We start from the raw sequence: 15,427 nt of genomic DNA on the forward strand, positions 1-15,427 counted from the left end.
AGGAGATGTGTAGTGCTGGGATGAAGGTCTGGGCAGGAATTCAATCCTCTGTTCCATCACTTCCGTGATCTCTCTGGTCCCTATTTTTTTAACACCTATTTTTATTCATTGTTTAGTTTTCAAAGTTTGCTATTCAAAAAGCGTAAGTACATTTATGACGGGATTTTATTTTTCTCTTTTGCTTTTTGGGTCACACTCAGTGATGTTCAAATCTGACTCCTGACTCAAGAATTACTCCCTGGCAGTGCTCAGAGAACCCTATGGGATGTTGGCGATTTTTAAAAAAAATTCTAAAAAGTAGCAACTTTAGTATCTATTAAAATGGAGTTAAAAAAGCACCGTAGCACTGTTCTCCTGTTGTCTATTGATTTGCTCATGCCCAGTAACATCTCCATTGTGAGACCTGTTGTTAACTGTGTTTAGCATATTGAATGCATCACGGGTACCTTGCTGGGGTCTCCGAGAGGGGCCTTAGAATCAAACCGGGGTTGGCCAGGCCAACCATGTGCAAGGCAAACGCCCTACCGCTGTGCTATCATTCTAGCCCTGTTGATTTTTAGATTTTTAAGTTTTACATTTAATGTTAAGGCAAAAGCAAAATAAGTCACTATGGTATTGGCTTAGCCAGTTAGACTTTGTTCTCAGTGACCTAAACACATAAAAAATTTCAGACATCCAAAATGAAAACACAAGACTGTATTCATTTAAGACAGGGAATACTTTATTCAAACCCCTCACAGAAATGCTACAGCTTGGACCATATCTTAACGTTTAGGTCAGTAACTGCATATGGGAGTATAACTGCTACATGCAAATTAACTGACCAGACCACAACTTTTCAAAGTTTAAAACAGAATAAGCTTCCCTGTAAAAGCAGCACCTTTGTGACATTTTAACTTTAGTATTCCTCCCCTTCTTCCTCCCCCTCTCCCTCAACAGAATCCACACCAACTTCTTCATAATCCTTCTCCAGGGCGGCCATGTCTTCACGGGCCTCAGAGAACTCTCCCTCCTCCATGCCCTCACCCACGTACCAGTGAACAAAGGCACGCTTGGCATACATCAGATCAAACTTGTGGTCCAGGCGGGCCCAGGCCTCAGCAATGGCCGTGGTGTTGCTCAGCATACACACAGCCCGCTGGACTTTGGCCAGGTCCCCACCAGGAACCACAGTGGGAGGCTGGTAGTTAATACCAACTTTGAAGCCAGTGGGACACCAATCCACAAACTGGATGGTACGCTTGGTCTTGATGGTGGCAATGGCAGCATTGACATCTTTGGGAACCACGTCACCACGGTACAACAGGCAGCAAGCCATGTATTTACCATGGCGAGGGTCACACTTCACCATCTGGTTGGCTGGCTCAAAGCATGCATTGGTGATCTCTGCAACAGAAAGCTGTTCGTGGTAGGCTTTCTCAGCAGAGATGACAGGGGCGTATGTGGCCAGAGGGAAGTGGATTCGGGGGTAGGGCACCAGGTTGGTCTGGAATTCGGTCAGATCGACATTCAGGGCCCCATCAAATCGGAGGGAAGCAGTGATGGAGGACACAATTTGACCTATCAATCTGTTCAGGTTAGTGTAGGTTGGGCGCTCAATATCAAGGTTTCTACGACAGATGTCGTAGATGGCCTCATTGTCCACCATGAAGGCACAGTCAGAGTGCTCCAGGGTGGTGTGGGTGGTGAGGATGGAGTTGTAGGGTTCCACCACTGCAGTGGACACCTGGGGGGCTGGGTAAATGGAGAACTCCAGCTTGGACTTCTTGCCATAGTCGACGGAGAGACGTTCCATCAGCAGGGAGGTGAACCCAGAACCGGTTCCCCCACCAAAGCTGTGGAACACCAGGAAGCCCTGAAGCCCGGTGCACTGGTCAGCCTGTAAAAAGAAGAGAGAAAACAGTTATATGATAGAACCACAGTAAATATATTCTTATTTTATTTTTGTTTTCAGAATTTTATTACTTATTTTAAAATTTGATTTTACTTTGCGCACCATGGTTTTCAAACAGTTTTTGGTAGGGTTTCAATCATGAAATATTCCAGTGCCATACCAGCAATCTCCACCCAGGTGTCACTCCCTTCACCATAGTCCTATTGTCTCTCCCCGACCCCAGTAAGCATATTTTTACTTTTCATATAGTTACAGGGATACAAATCTTATTTCAATCAAGAAACACTTTTTTAAAAAAGGTGTTTGATTATTTAGCAATTCATAATTTAAAAACTCTTCATTAAATTACACTAGATAGTCCATGGTTTAATTGAATTCCAAAAAAATGATAAAGGATCAAATCATTAGCTTTTTATTATATCGCCATACTGCACTTGAAATATCTTGCTGTTTTTTTCTAACATCCTCCTTAGGATTGTAAAAATCAATTACATTTTATTTCTAAGAATAAACATACCAGTTTCCGAATTCGGTCCAAGACGAGGTCAATGATCTCCTTGCCAATGGTGTAGTGGCCACGGGCATAGTTATTGGCAGCATCTTCCTTGCCTGTGATGAGCTGCTCAGGGTGGAAGAGCTGGCGGTAGGTGCCAGTGCGAACTTCATCTGGAAAAGGAAAAACCAGCACCCCCATCAGCCGCAACCCGCACCAGCCTGCTCAACCCCACAAAGTCCGCGGAGCCCCCAGGACACTCCTGCCCCCCAGCCCCCACCTCACACCCCGGATGCCTAAGGTCACTCACCAATGACTGTGGGCTCCAAGTCTACAAACACTGCCCGGGGCACATGCTTGCCAGCGCCGGTTTCACTGAAGAAGGTGTTGAAGGAGTCGTCTCCTCCCCCAATGGTCTTGTCACTGGGCATCTGGCCATCGGGCTGGATGCCGTGTTCCAGGCAGTAGAGCTCCCAGCAGGCATTGCCAATCTGGACACCAGCCTGGCCAACGTGGATGGAGATGCACTCACGCTGAGGAAGGGAAAGAAAAAAAAAATTAGATCATGTTAATATTATGAATTTTCAGAAAGAAATTTTCTAGTAGCATTCAAACTTATTCAAATGTATTATGATCATGTTCCTCTCATGGTTGAAACAAAAGTATTTGCTAGAAATGCTGCAGATGGGTGTGACCTGAATAATAATTAGATGGGGCGTTGTCTCTCATGATGCAGGTCCATTGTTTCCAGAGCTATGTGGGAATAGATTTTTTTCATGTTAAAAAAAATTAAAAATACAGATTTTGTAAAACGAAGTAAATGCAATAATTATTTCATTGAAATCACTAGTACTGCCTCCTTCCCGTGTTCATAAAGATGAATTTCTTGATACTACTTGTTATTTCAACATGGACTTCTGTACTGCAGCTGAGACTAGAAGCCACACCCTTTTGCAGTCTATCTGCAGAATCCATCAGGACAGGGGGAGAAGCGATCACAGCCAGCCTCCCACACTGCTGCGCTGCAGTGCCTAGGACTGGCCTAGAGTCTGCTACATTATTTAACAGAGAAGATCGATTTCCAGCAATTGCCTACATGATCTCATTGTGCTATTCTGCCAGTTTTCCTCCTCTGACCCAGGCTGGAACCATCTGCCTGAATGGAAATAAATTAATGAAGATGCACTAGAACAATAGAGGGGTGTACACAGAGTACAATTCTTTTTTTTTTGCAGTTATTTCATTCGTTTAATTTTTTCCCCCCCAGAACCTTCTCGACTGCAAAATACGGGAAATTTTTTAGTATGTACAGTTCCTAAATTAGAAACAAGTCTCACATGACAAGCTTCTAAAGAATCAAAGCCCAGTGAAATAATACTTATTTAAAAAGCAAGACAGTGCTTTCTTTCAGAGATTCCTTATCCTCTGCAGAACACTTATATTGACTCAGTAGCAATTCTTTTCTGGTAGATCTGGGTGGCTGCAATCCCATTGTCTCCTCACTGACACATGGGGGCGGGGGAGGGGGAGGGAGAAGGGCGTTTCCCTGCGTCCCGAGCTTTAGGGTGTCCTTTCTCATCCCCGAAAGTACACGACTACCCTCAAATCTCACTCTCCTCTCCTCTCCTCTCCTCTCCGCCACCCCGCCCCGCCCGCCTCCTCTCTTCTTTTCCTCTCGCTACCTCTCCAGGCCAGCAAAGATAACCGTGGTTTTTGCTCTCCAAGGAAAACGACTTAACCCCAAGTCTTCATCATGCACCAACAACCTTTTTAACGCCTACAGTTCCGCAGAGATGAAAGGCTGCTCTTCGGTCCCGGGAGACCGAGGTTTAGCGAGGCCGAACCCCGCCCAGCGGCTCCAAGGCCCGAGCAGCTGAAACAAACAACCGCGCCCCTGCGCCACCCGCCGCCCCCGGCTCGCCGGGACCGGCCGCGTCCCCCGCTAACGCGCCCCGAGCGCTCTCGAAAGCGCTCTGAGCCCCCGGAACGCCTCCGTTTGGCCCGGGGTCTGCTGCCCTAGCCCGATCCGCAGCCTCTGGGTGGGGGGATCCTCTCCGGGTTCCAGGGGAACGAGGCAGGAAGCGCAGAGCCTCCAGGGCCCGCGCGTCCCCAGGACGGGGACGGCCAGCGGCGTCTCCCGTCGCCAGCACGGGCTGCCGGCAGCTCCGAAGGTGGCCACGGGCAGCCCCGCTGCCAGCTGCCTTTGTGCCTTTGTTCTCCCCCGGGGGGCCGCACGGCCCCGGGCGCAGCTGGCGCTGGGCTGGTGCACCCGCACTGCGGCAAAGCCAGCCCCAGAAACAAAGCCGAAGGCGGCCTTTCCCGAGGAGGATGGAAAGGCGCCCGGACAAGGCTGCCCGGCGCACCTCGGGGGGCTGCACCCGGCGGCCACAAGGACCCGATCGGGGGGAAGCGCTCACCATGGTTGCTGCTTGCGGCGGAGACGGCGGCGAGGGGGAGAGGTTGCTGCTTCTTACAGCGCGACTCTTAGGCGGTCGATGTAAGAGAACCTGCGGCACATGGGCGGATGCGGCTCCCTAAATACAACTCGGTCACCATGGGGATGGGCTGGGGCCTTTTCCTGTTGGTCCAGACCCCTCGATCTGCCCGGAGAAGCCACGGCAGGCGAGTGGTGATTGGTGCAAGCGGCATGGGATGAGGTAATCGCTCCGCCACCCCTTTTCCCCCAGCATCCACAGACTGTATCCTTCAGACAAAGAGGCCCTGCAAAAACAGCCGGGCGAGCATCCATTATGGGGTGGGGTTGGGGATGGGGAGAGGGAAGAAAGAGATCGGGGACGGGATGGGGCCTATGTTGTTTAGAAACTTCAAAGTACAGTTCAGACGACCAGGGCAAGGCGTTGCCAGCTCTGAGTTGCAGAATCTGAGTTGAGAGGAACGGTTTAATGGAAAAATACTCCCGGGCCCTTCCTCAAAGTACACCAGACGCAGCTACGTTTGGTGAGAACTCAACATATCTAATTTCTTTCGAGTGAAAGTTAGAGAAAACGCGTGTGTGGTGCTTATGGACTTGGGGAGATGTGATTTCTTGTTCTAGTTTTATAAAACGATTTGATACTAGAGCCACCCCAAAATGGTTCCTCAGGTTCAGGTGATTTTTTCCGCTTTCTTTTGTATCCTCCCCCAAATGGCTAGACAGAAAGGTGGAAAGATCCATATCCAATGGAACACGGAAAGAATAACAATGCCAAGTATGAATGCATATAGGTAATTCTCATATGGCAATAACTAAAATCTAGTGACTGTGCCATTATTAGGTAGAAATATTAGAAATAATACTTTATCAGAAGTCTGTTAATATTAATATTAAACAACTCCTCTTTCCTGATACAGAATTGAAAAAAACACCAGGAGAAAGAATAGCTTAGAAACCAGTACTACCTGTGTATGTCGTTATGTTTCACATTGTTCTGTCTTGAAAGGGAAAAGGCAACTGAGATACCAAATTAAGAAGAGAGAACTGTATCATGTAAAAAAAAAAAATAAAGAAGACATTTTGTTTAATGTTGCTAACGGACAGCTGTGTTCTGTCAGTTCAATAGCTGCATTTCTTTTTTTATGTAGTTCTTTTTGGATTTGGTCAATCCCCTCCTCTGAGACTGGGCTTCTCAGTGTGGGAATTGTTGACTCTCCCACTCGGTTGCTATTCAGCTAGAGTCTCTGGTGGTTGCTCAATTGCCTCCTGGGACAAAAAGGCTTTGCTTTCACCCCTAGCAAATGGATTGCAGTAACATTCTTTTGCTGCTTAGAAAGGTTCTATTAGAGCGGCAAGGCTGGGGGGGTTACGTAGCGTTAGACTTTGGGCTGGGCACTCCCTGATGCTGCTAATGAAATTTCAGAGGCAAAGAGGAATTGTATGGGCAATATTTAAAATTTTATTTTGGCACATAGTTTTTCCCTTCAGTTTGCCCGGATAGATTTGAGGGGTCTCTAAGCGCCACTCTCAGTGCTGTGCAGAGCCCATTCATTTCTCCTCCACTGGCAGGCGGAGCAGGGAAGCGAGTGGGGAGGGGGCAGGCGACAGCTGCAGCAGGTTGTGGTGTGACAATGGCGGCCTTGAATCTTGCTGGCTTGCTCTCTGCAGCTCGGCTTTGTTTGTATTTGCTGCAGGACTTTTCCTGAGCAAAACTAAAACCCGATTTATAAATACCATTGTTGCATATTTCATAGGAAAAATAATCTTCCCTTTAGCATACTAAAAAATATTTCTGCTGAGGATGAATTAAGGTTGGCTTGAATGTTACTTTGTGAACCCAGATGTATATTTTTACAAAAATAAGAATTAAGTGGGTGGTGGAGAATGGGCACTGGTGGAGGGATGGGTACTCGGTCATTGTATAACTGAAACCCAAGCACAAAAATTTGTAAGTCTACAACTGAACCTCATGGTGTTTCACTAATAAAAATTAAAAAAAAAAAAGAATTGAGTGGCATAAGGTTTTATTTGGATTATCAAGTAGTTCATTCACAATACATCTTTCAAAGTTTCAACGATTAAAACAAAACCAGATACCACAAAACCAAAGTCAAGTGTTCAAATATCCTTTTGGAATGAGAGGCATAGTGTTGAATTTTATTTTATTTTTCAGTATATAAAAAATAATCTTACTTTTTGAGATACAGTTGTCAGAGGATTAAATAACAGAGTGTTCATCAATTGATTCTTTGTAGTTCCATCTCAGAGCCATTCTGTTCGTATGTAAATGAGGATTTTTTTCCCCTCCCCTTGGGCATAAGTAACAATAAAATCTAGGTCAGAAATAGACTTCTTGAGTACTGATAATCTTAGATATATAAATGGGAGAACAGTAGAAATCATGAATCTATTCTTTTTTTGTTCTTTCTCAATCAATCTTCGTAGCATGCAAACCATGGGAAACAAATTTTTAACTAGTTCACTTCTTTTACTGCCCATTTCTTTAACTTAACATCAACGTACACATTTAAATATTCTACTGATGGATTCTTTTCCATGGTAAAGTCATCATAAAACTTTTATGATATTTATGGAATTTAAATGATTTCTCTTTGTGTGTACCTCCCTCCATTAAAACATGAATCCTAGCTTCTGGCAAAGTAGACATTATATACATGTGCATACATGTTGAATGAAACGAGTGGCTTTTATCTGTGCTTATCTTTTTTTAGCTACTATCATGGTTAGTAACTCAAAGGTATTTATCTTTTTTATTCAAAACATAATTGTTGAGTCTATACCGAACACTGGACTATCATGGATAATGTGGGAATTTCAGAGAAAATAATATGATTCCTCTTCCTTCCTTCCTTCCTTCCTTCCTTCCTTCCTTCCTTCCTTCCTTCCTTCTTTCCCTCTTTTTCCTTTCTTTCCTTTTCCTCCCTCCCTCCCTTTTTCTTTCTTTCTTTCTCTCTTTTTATTTTTTGCTTTTTTTTTGGGGGGGGGGGGGTCACACCTGGCGATGCACAGGGGTTACTCCTGGCTCTGCACTTAGGAATTACTCCTGGCGGTGCTCAGGGGACCATGTGGAATGCTGGGAATCAAACCTGGGTCGGCCGCATGCAAGGCAAATGCCCTACCAAATGCTATGCTATCGCTTCAGCCCCTTTCTTTCTTTCTTTCTTTCTTTCTTTCTTTCTTTCTTTCAAGTAAAATTTTTGATAACGTGGTTATGATAGTGTTTTTTGGCAGAGTGATAGCACAGTGGGTAGGGCGTTTCCCTTGCATGCGGCTGATCTGGGTTCGAGTCCTGCGTCCCTCTCGGAGAGCCCGGCAAGCTACCGAGAGTATCCTGCCTGCATGCAGAGCCTGGCAAGCTACCCATGGAGTATTTGATATGCCAAAAACAGTAACAAGTCTCACAATGGAGACGTCACTGGTGCCGGTTCGAGCAAATCGATGAACAATGGGAGGACAGTGCTACAGTGGTTATGACAATATTAATATTTATGGTTTTGACATACAAAGTTAGGGCACCTTCACCACCGAGCCCCTCACCCACACCCCCCATCTCTCCCCACTGACTATGCCACTTCTAATCTGCTTTTTCCTCCCCCCAACAACCACTGTTTGGTAATCTCAGTTTTGTAATCCAAACCCAAGTGTTTGTCATGATTTGTCTCTTCCCTTGTTTTGTTTCTTTATATACTAAAGATGAATGAAAAATGAGTTCCTCAAGGGTTTGTCTTTTTCCCTCTGACTTACTTTGCTTAATAACACGATGCCCTTCAGTTTCATCCAAATTGCTAGGAAGTTCAAAATTTCATCTCTTGTTACAGCTGCATCATATTCCATTGTGTATACATACCAAGCTGTACTTATTCACCTGTTATTGGATATTTGGGGTGGTTTTCATATATCCTGGCAGTTGTACTTACTGCTGTGATGAACATAAAGTATATATATAAATTTTTTGGAATTACTGTTTCTGTGTTTTGGGGGTAGATTCAAGAACTACTGGAACATATGGAAGCTCTATCCTTGCCTTTTGGAGAAATCTCCAGACTGTTTTATACTGAACCAGATGACATTCCTACCAACAGTAAATGAAGCTTCCTTTGTCACTGACACCCCTTACTCTCCCTCACCCACACACATGCCATACTGATTATTTCTGGTCATTTGGAAATATGCCTCTCTCATTGGTTTGAGATGTTATTTCATTGTCCTTTAATTTGCAGTTCCCTGATAATTAACAAGTGATGATGAGCACTTTTCATGCCTCCTGCCCGTTTACATGTTCTCTTTGGGAAAGCATTTATCTTCTTTCCATTTTTCGTTCTCTTGTTTTTGGGCCACATCCAGCCATGCTCAATGCTTACTTGCCTCTACTCAGGGATCACTCCTGGCAGACTTCGGGGTTTTGTTTTGTTTTGTTTTGTTTGGGGGGCTACACCTGGCATTTCTTGGGTGTTACTCCTGGTTCTGAGCTCAGGAATTACTCCTGGCAGGCTCAGGGTGCACCACATGGGATGGTAGGACACTTATTTGCCTTGTTCATGTCCCACAAGGGTTTCGTCCCTGCCACCCCATATGGTCCCCAAGACCTTCCAGTAGTGACTCCTGAGGACAGAATTTACCAGCCTAACTGACAAATTGTTAAAAAGTGTATGGAGGTATAGAGGAGAAGAGGAACCATATGTAGTACCAGACATCAAACCTGGGTCAGCAGGGTGCAAAATAAGGACCTCACCTTCTGTACTGTCTCTCCAGTCCCCTACTTCACTTTTTATTTGTTACTAAATTCATTTTATCCTGGATTCTGCTACTCCTACTCTTTGAGAACAAGAACCCTTCATATGTGTTGCTAATCCACTGGGTACTTTCTGTGCTCACTGACCTGTGATAAACTTTGCACAATTGACTATTATCTCTTTCTTGAAACTATTTTTGCCCTTGGCCTCAAAAACTCTCCAAAAACTCTCCATTTTCTGGACAGGTTCCCCCCCCCCCTTTTAGGCCACACCCAGCGGTGCTCAAGGTTCTGTGCTCAGGGGTCATTCCTGGGGGCACTCGGGACTGTGAGCAGTGTTGCCCATTGAACTAGGGCTCTACCCTGACAGTTCTTTTTTTTTTTTTTTTTATTAGTGAAACACCATGAGGTACAGTTGTAGACTTACAAATTTTTGTGCTTGGGTTTCAGTTATACAATGATCAAATACCCACCCCTCCACCAGTGCCCGCTTTCCACCAGATGTCATTTCTACTATATTTTTTTGCCTCTCCGGGATATATTCCCAGGAGTGGTACTGCTGGGTCAAATGGGAGCTCAATTTCTAATTTTTTGAGAAACGTCCATACTGTTTTCCAAAAGGACTGAACCAGTCAGCACTCTCACCGGCAGTGTAGGAGAGTCCCTTTTCCCCCACATCCATGCCAACACCGGTTGTTTTTGTTTGTTCTGACTGTTCTTTTGAAGTCTCCAGCTAGTTCCTCTATCTCAGCATATTTTTTAGGAGACATAATGGTAGTACAGGGGGTAAAGTGCTCGCTTTGTATGCTTGACTTGAGTTTGACTTCCAGCACCACATATTGTTTTCTGAGCACTTCCAGAGTGATCCCTGATTACAGAGGTAGGAGTAAGTTCTGAGCACAGCTGCCTCCCCCCCCCCCAAAACAAAACAAAACAAAACAAAAAGAGCAAAACTTATTTTTATTTTATTTATTTATTATATTTTATTAGTGAAACACCATGAGGTACAGTTATAGATTTACAAACTTTCATGCTTGGGTTCCAGTTATACAATGATCAAGTACCCATCCCTCCACCAGTGCCCATTCTCCATCACCAATGAACACAGTAGCCCTCCCCACCCCACCCCACCTCACCTCTGTGGCAGGGCATTCCCTTTTGCTCTCTCTTTCCTTTAGGGTGTTGTGGTTTGCAATAGAGGTATTGAGTAGCCATCGTGTTTGGTCTATAGTCTACTTTCAGCATGCATCTCACATCCCGAGCGAGTCCTCCAAACACTCTTTACTTGGTGATCCCTTCTCTATCTGAGCTGCCTTTTCCCCCAGCATGTGCTGCCGGGTTCCAAGCCGTGGAGCAGACCTCCTGCTACTTATCTCAACTATTCCTGGGTGTTCGTCTCCCATTCTGTAACTTTATATTCCCCAGATGAGTGCAGTCTTTCTGTGTCTGTCTCTCTCTTTCTGATTCATTTCACTTAACATGATACTTTCCATGTAGAACCACTTGTTTGCAAATTTCATGACTTCATTTCTAACAGCTGCATAAAAAAACTTATTTTTTAAATGTTGGCGTTTCTTTAGATTTGGTTCTGGACTTTTTGTTCCTTTTATTCTATGTGCTCTCATTCACTCCCAGTGTATATAACTGTATTTATTCCCTAAAGCTGCAAATCCTTTCTATTTGAAGATGATTTGTGACACTCCACTTCTATCCAGACTATCTAGTACACTTCCAGCCTCTGGTTGAATTTCTCCCAGCTGTCCTCAACTAAATTAGCTGTCATCACACAAACATACATCTCCTACAGAAGTTCTCTTGCTCAGTCATTGGATCAGCATAGCAACTGGTTTCTCAAGTTAGAAATGGAAATTACTCCTGGTGTCTCCCTCTCTTTTTATGACCACCATAGAATCAATTACCAAGTCCTGTCAAGTTCACATCCTAAGACTCTCTCAAGTCTTTTTCTTATTCTTTCCTTTCTTCCAACATATTAATATATTAAATCTAATATACAAATTATTTTAATTGAATTCATGTTTAGGACCACATTGTTGTATGTATAGATTTGTAAATCTATAACTGTACCTCATGGTGTTTCACTAATAAAATATAAATAAATAAATAAAAAATTTAAAGTATAATGTGAATGATTATTGTAAACTATATTTTACAACATTTCCCTGGCTTTATTATATAAATTTTCTGTTGGTCAATGATTTAGTCATAATTTAATTAATATGCTTATTCTTTTTTTCCAAATATTTGTGCTCTAGATGTAGTTATCCAATGATGAATTTTCCACATATGCCTAGTAGTCTTGTAATAAAAAGCATGTAGCATACTAAAAAAAATCCTTCCTTTCTACTTTCCTTCCTTCCTTCTTTCCTTTCTTTCTTTTTTTCTTTGTGTCTTTTGCTCTCTTTTCTTTTTGTTTGTTGAAGGGTGGCACAGCCAGTGGGGCTCAGGGCTTACACCTGGCTCTGTGCTCAGGGATCACTACTGACAGGCTCCTGGAACCTGACCAAACCCAGGTCAACCACATGTGAGGTGTGTCCTACCCTCTGAACTATCACACTGACCCCTTAAGTCTTCTTTGTTAGTAAGTAGATAGTTTTCTCTACTTAGAATGTCTTTTCTTGCCCTGCAACCTCACTTATCACTTATCACTTAACTTCCCATTAGTCATCGATTTGCTCGAGCGGGCACCAGTAACGTCTCCATTTGTCCCTGTCGCGTGCTAGTGTAGCCCAATGGCATCTGTTCGCTCCGGGAACATGAAGGGCCTCAAACCGATCGTTCATGATCTTCAGGAAGAAGTCTGACCATCTGGTAGGTGGGCGGCCACGCGGTCTCTTGACATCCCGTGGAATCCAATCAGTAACAGCTCTAGTCCAACGGTCGTCTTTAAATCTCATTACGTGACCAGCCCATCTGATTTTTGACACCTTGGCAAATGAGACAGCGTCCCTGATCCTTGATTGTCGACGGATGTCAGAACTCCGGATTCTTTCTCTCAATTGAGTGAAACATGATATTCCAAGCATAGCTCTTTCTAATCTTCTTTGGGAGACCTGAATGGCGTTCTCATCTTGTTTGCGTAGGGCCCAGGTCTCTGAGGCATATGTGAATGCAGGAAGAACAGTGGAATCAAAGAGATGTGCCTCAGTACTCCTAATTTTTTTCTTACTTATTCCCAGGTCAGTCTTCATGTAATAACCCAAGTTCATGTTACATAATATCGATCTGGTAACTCCACAATTTAAGGGAGATTGATTGGCTGACTGTCAGTTTTAAGATGAAGATAACAAATCCTTAATGTAGATGCTTCAAATTCATACTGGAAATCAATCATATGCTTAAAATACATGAGAAGACATACTAATTTAATTGATTTACTGATGTTTTGGGGTCACACCTGACATGATATAGGGGCTACTTCTAGATATGTGCTCAGGGGTCGTGTCCTATGGTGCGTAGTGTATGGTGATGGGGATGAACCTAGGTCTCTTCCATGCAAGGCCGATGTTCAGTTCTTTGAGATATCTCTCCAGCCTAACATATTGATTTTAAAATATAGTAAATTTAAAAAAATTGTTATGTTGAGGGGAGGGGTGTTACATCTGGCAGTTCTTAGTGCCAGGGATTGAACCAGGCCTCCAGCTTGCAAAGTATGTGTGCTCAACCTCTGAGTTATCTCTTTCCTGAGAGAGAGAGAGAGAGAGAGAGAGAGAGAGAGAGAGAGAGTTATCCTTAGCGGATTTTGATAAGAAGGGAGGCAAGGAATTTTCCTGAGCAGTGCTCAGAGTTCAGTCCCTGCTGCTGGAGTAGCCTCTGAGCACTACCGGATGTAACCCCCCCCCCAACAAAACACTGCTTGGTTTAGGGGACACTTCTGGTAATACTGGTACTACCAAAGCGCTTTAGTTCTGGGGTCACCAGGTCCGTCCTGATGGTGCTTGGGGTGCCATATGGTGCTGGAAATTGAAGCTGGTACCTCTGTATGCCAGGCATGTGCTCCAGCAGTGTGAGCCAGTTTCCTGGCCCAAATGCTGGTATTTGTACAATTTTTTTATAATAAAAATGTTTAACAATTTAAACACACACACATTTATAAATTTTTCTTTCTTTTTGGGTCACATCTGGCAATGCACTGAGGAATTACTCCTGGCAGTGCTCAGGGGACCATATGGGATATCAGGAATTGAACCCAGGTTGGCCGCGTGCAAGGCAAACAGCGATAGCCCAGGTATGACCCAAAAAGCAAAAAAAAAAAAAAGAAAGGTTTGGCAGTAGCTGACTAAGTACTTATAAATGAAGCAGGCCAGGCCAGGAGATATACAGTGGTTAGGGTGCTTAGGGTGCTGTCTGGGTGCTGTGTGGGTTTGATCCACAGCCCCATGTGGCCTCATTGTTGCCAAGTGTAGCCCTGGTGGTCTCCAGTACCGCAGGGCCCAAGCAGCCTGTGGCATCTCCAGAATTGTTTCCTGGAACTCCCACCAGGAGTGGACCATGGGCTCCCTGGCCATTTAGATGCCTCCCCCACCCACTCCCAACCACCGACAAAAAATTGAAAATAGGGAAAATAGGGGAACAAAAGGTAGCTCAAAGTGCTGAGAAAATATTTTCCATGCAGGAGGTCTGAGTTCAATCTGTCACTGTACTAATTGTACCGATTATGGAGCAGCGCCAGGAATGACCCCTGACCACTGGGTATGACACCCCCAACGCTGTTTCCTCCCTTATCCCCCCCCCCCCCACACAAACAAAGGGAAAATAGGACTGGGGATATGGATCAATGAGTTTGATTTATGATGCTGTAAAAATTTTAAAAAGAGGGAGTGGGGGAAATAACATTAGCAAAGATACAGCATAATCTCCTGTTTGTATAAGGGAGGGAAAAGAAACTCACTTGCTTAGAGCATTTAGGAAATTCTGGGTGAAAATTAGGGAAGTTTTGGTGGTTTTTTTTTTCTGTTTTTGTCTGATCACTTGATCACTTGACATCCCGTTACTCATCGATTTACTCGAGCAGGCACCAGTAATGTCTCCATTCATCACTGTCGCGTGCTAGTGTAACCCAATGGCGTCTGCTTGCTCCAAGAACACGAAGAGCCTCAAACTGATCGTTCAGGGTCTTGACGAAGAAGTCTACCATCTGGTAGGTGGGCAGCTACGCGGTCTTTTGATGTCCCGTGGAATCCAGTCGGTAACGGCTCTAGTCTAGCGGTCGTCTCCAAATCACATTATGTGTCCAGCCCATCTGATTTTCGACACCTTGGCAAACGAGACAGCGTCCCTGATTCTTGATCGTGGATGGAGGTCGGAACTCCGGATTCTTTCTCTCACTTGAATGAAGCGTGATACTCCAAGTATAGCTCTTTTGATTCCTTGTTCAATTCGATGTTTGCTTGCAGTTGCCTGAGGCTTGCGCCAAGCCACATTGGCGAATGAGATCCAGAGTTTTCAAAGACAGGCATCTTTTTGTGACTATCTCTTTCTCGGTGTTCTTTGCACAATCATGGAGGTGCTGAACCAGTCGATCGTATTCCTCGTCAATGTTGTCAATGACAGCATCTTCCCATGTTGCAACAATAGTGCCAAAGAGCTCCCAGTTGGTGGTCGTTCTGGGAGTTCTCTTCTTAAACTTTGCAGCCCTTTCTCCTCGCTCTGTGAAGTAGAATTTTGCACGAAGAAGATGGTGTTCCGATCCCGTTTGGAATTTTGGGACAACAGCAACATCGGTCAGGCAAGACCGTCGATTGAATATGATGTGGTCTATTTCATTGTGGAACTGGCCACCGGGAGATTCCCATCTCCAGTGTTTAGATTCGACCTTCTGGAACTGTGAGTTAC

At 44.4% G+C, this 15,427-nt stretch overlaps 1 protein-coding gene across 1 annotated transcript; it reads right to left on the reverse strand.

Annotated features, from left to right (window-relative positions):
* Positions 1 to 699: 699 nt before the first annotated feature.
* TUBA1A (tubulin alpha 1a) lies at positions 700 to 2,942 on the reverse strand. Its single transcript, XM_056120306.1, has 3 exons — positions 2,698 to 2,942; positions 2,412 to 2,560; positions 700 to 1,879 (listed from the first exon to the last, which is right to left on the reverse strand). Exons 1-3 carry the CDS (start codon positions 2,816 to 2,818, stop codon positions 899 to 901), a joined length of 1,251 nt encoding a protein of 416 aa, XP_055976281.1. The 5' UTR covers positions 2,819 to 2,942; the 3' UTR covers positions 700 to 898.
* Positions 2,943 to 15,427: the final 12,485 nt, after the last annotated feature.

The sequence above is a fragment of the Sorex fumeus genome, unplaced genomic scaffold (assembly GCF_029834395.1).
Source record: "Sorex fumeus unplaced genomic scaffold, SorFum_2.1 ptg000042l, whole genome shotgun sequence".
In the NCBI taxonomy this organism is placed as follows: Eukaryota; Metazoa; Chordata; class Mammalia; order Eulipotyphla; family Soricidae; genus Sorex; species Sorex fumeus.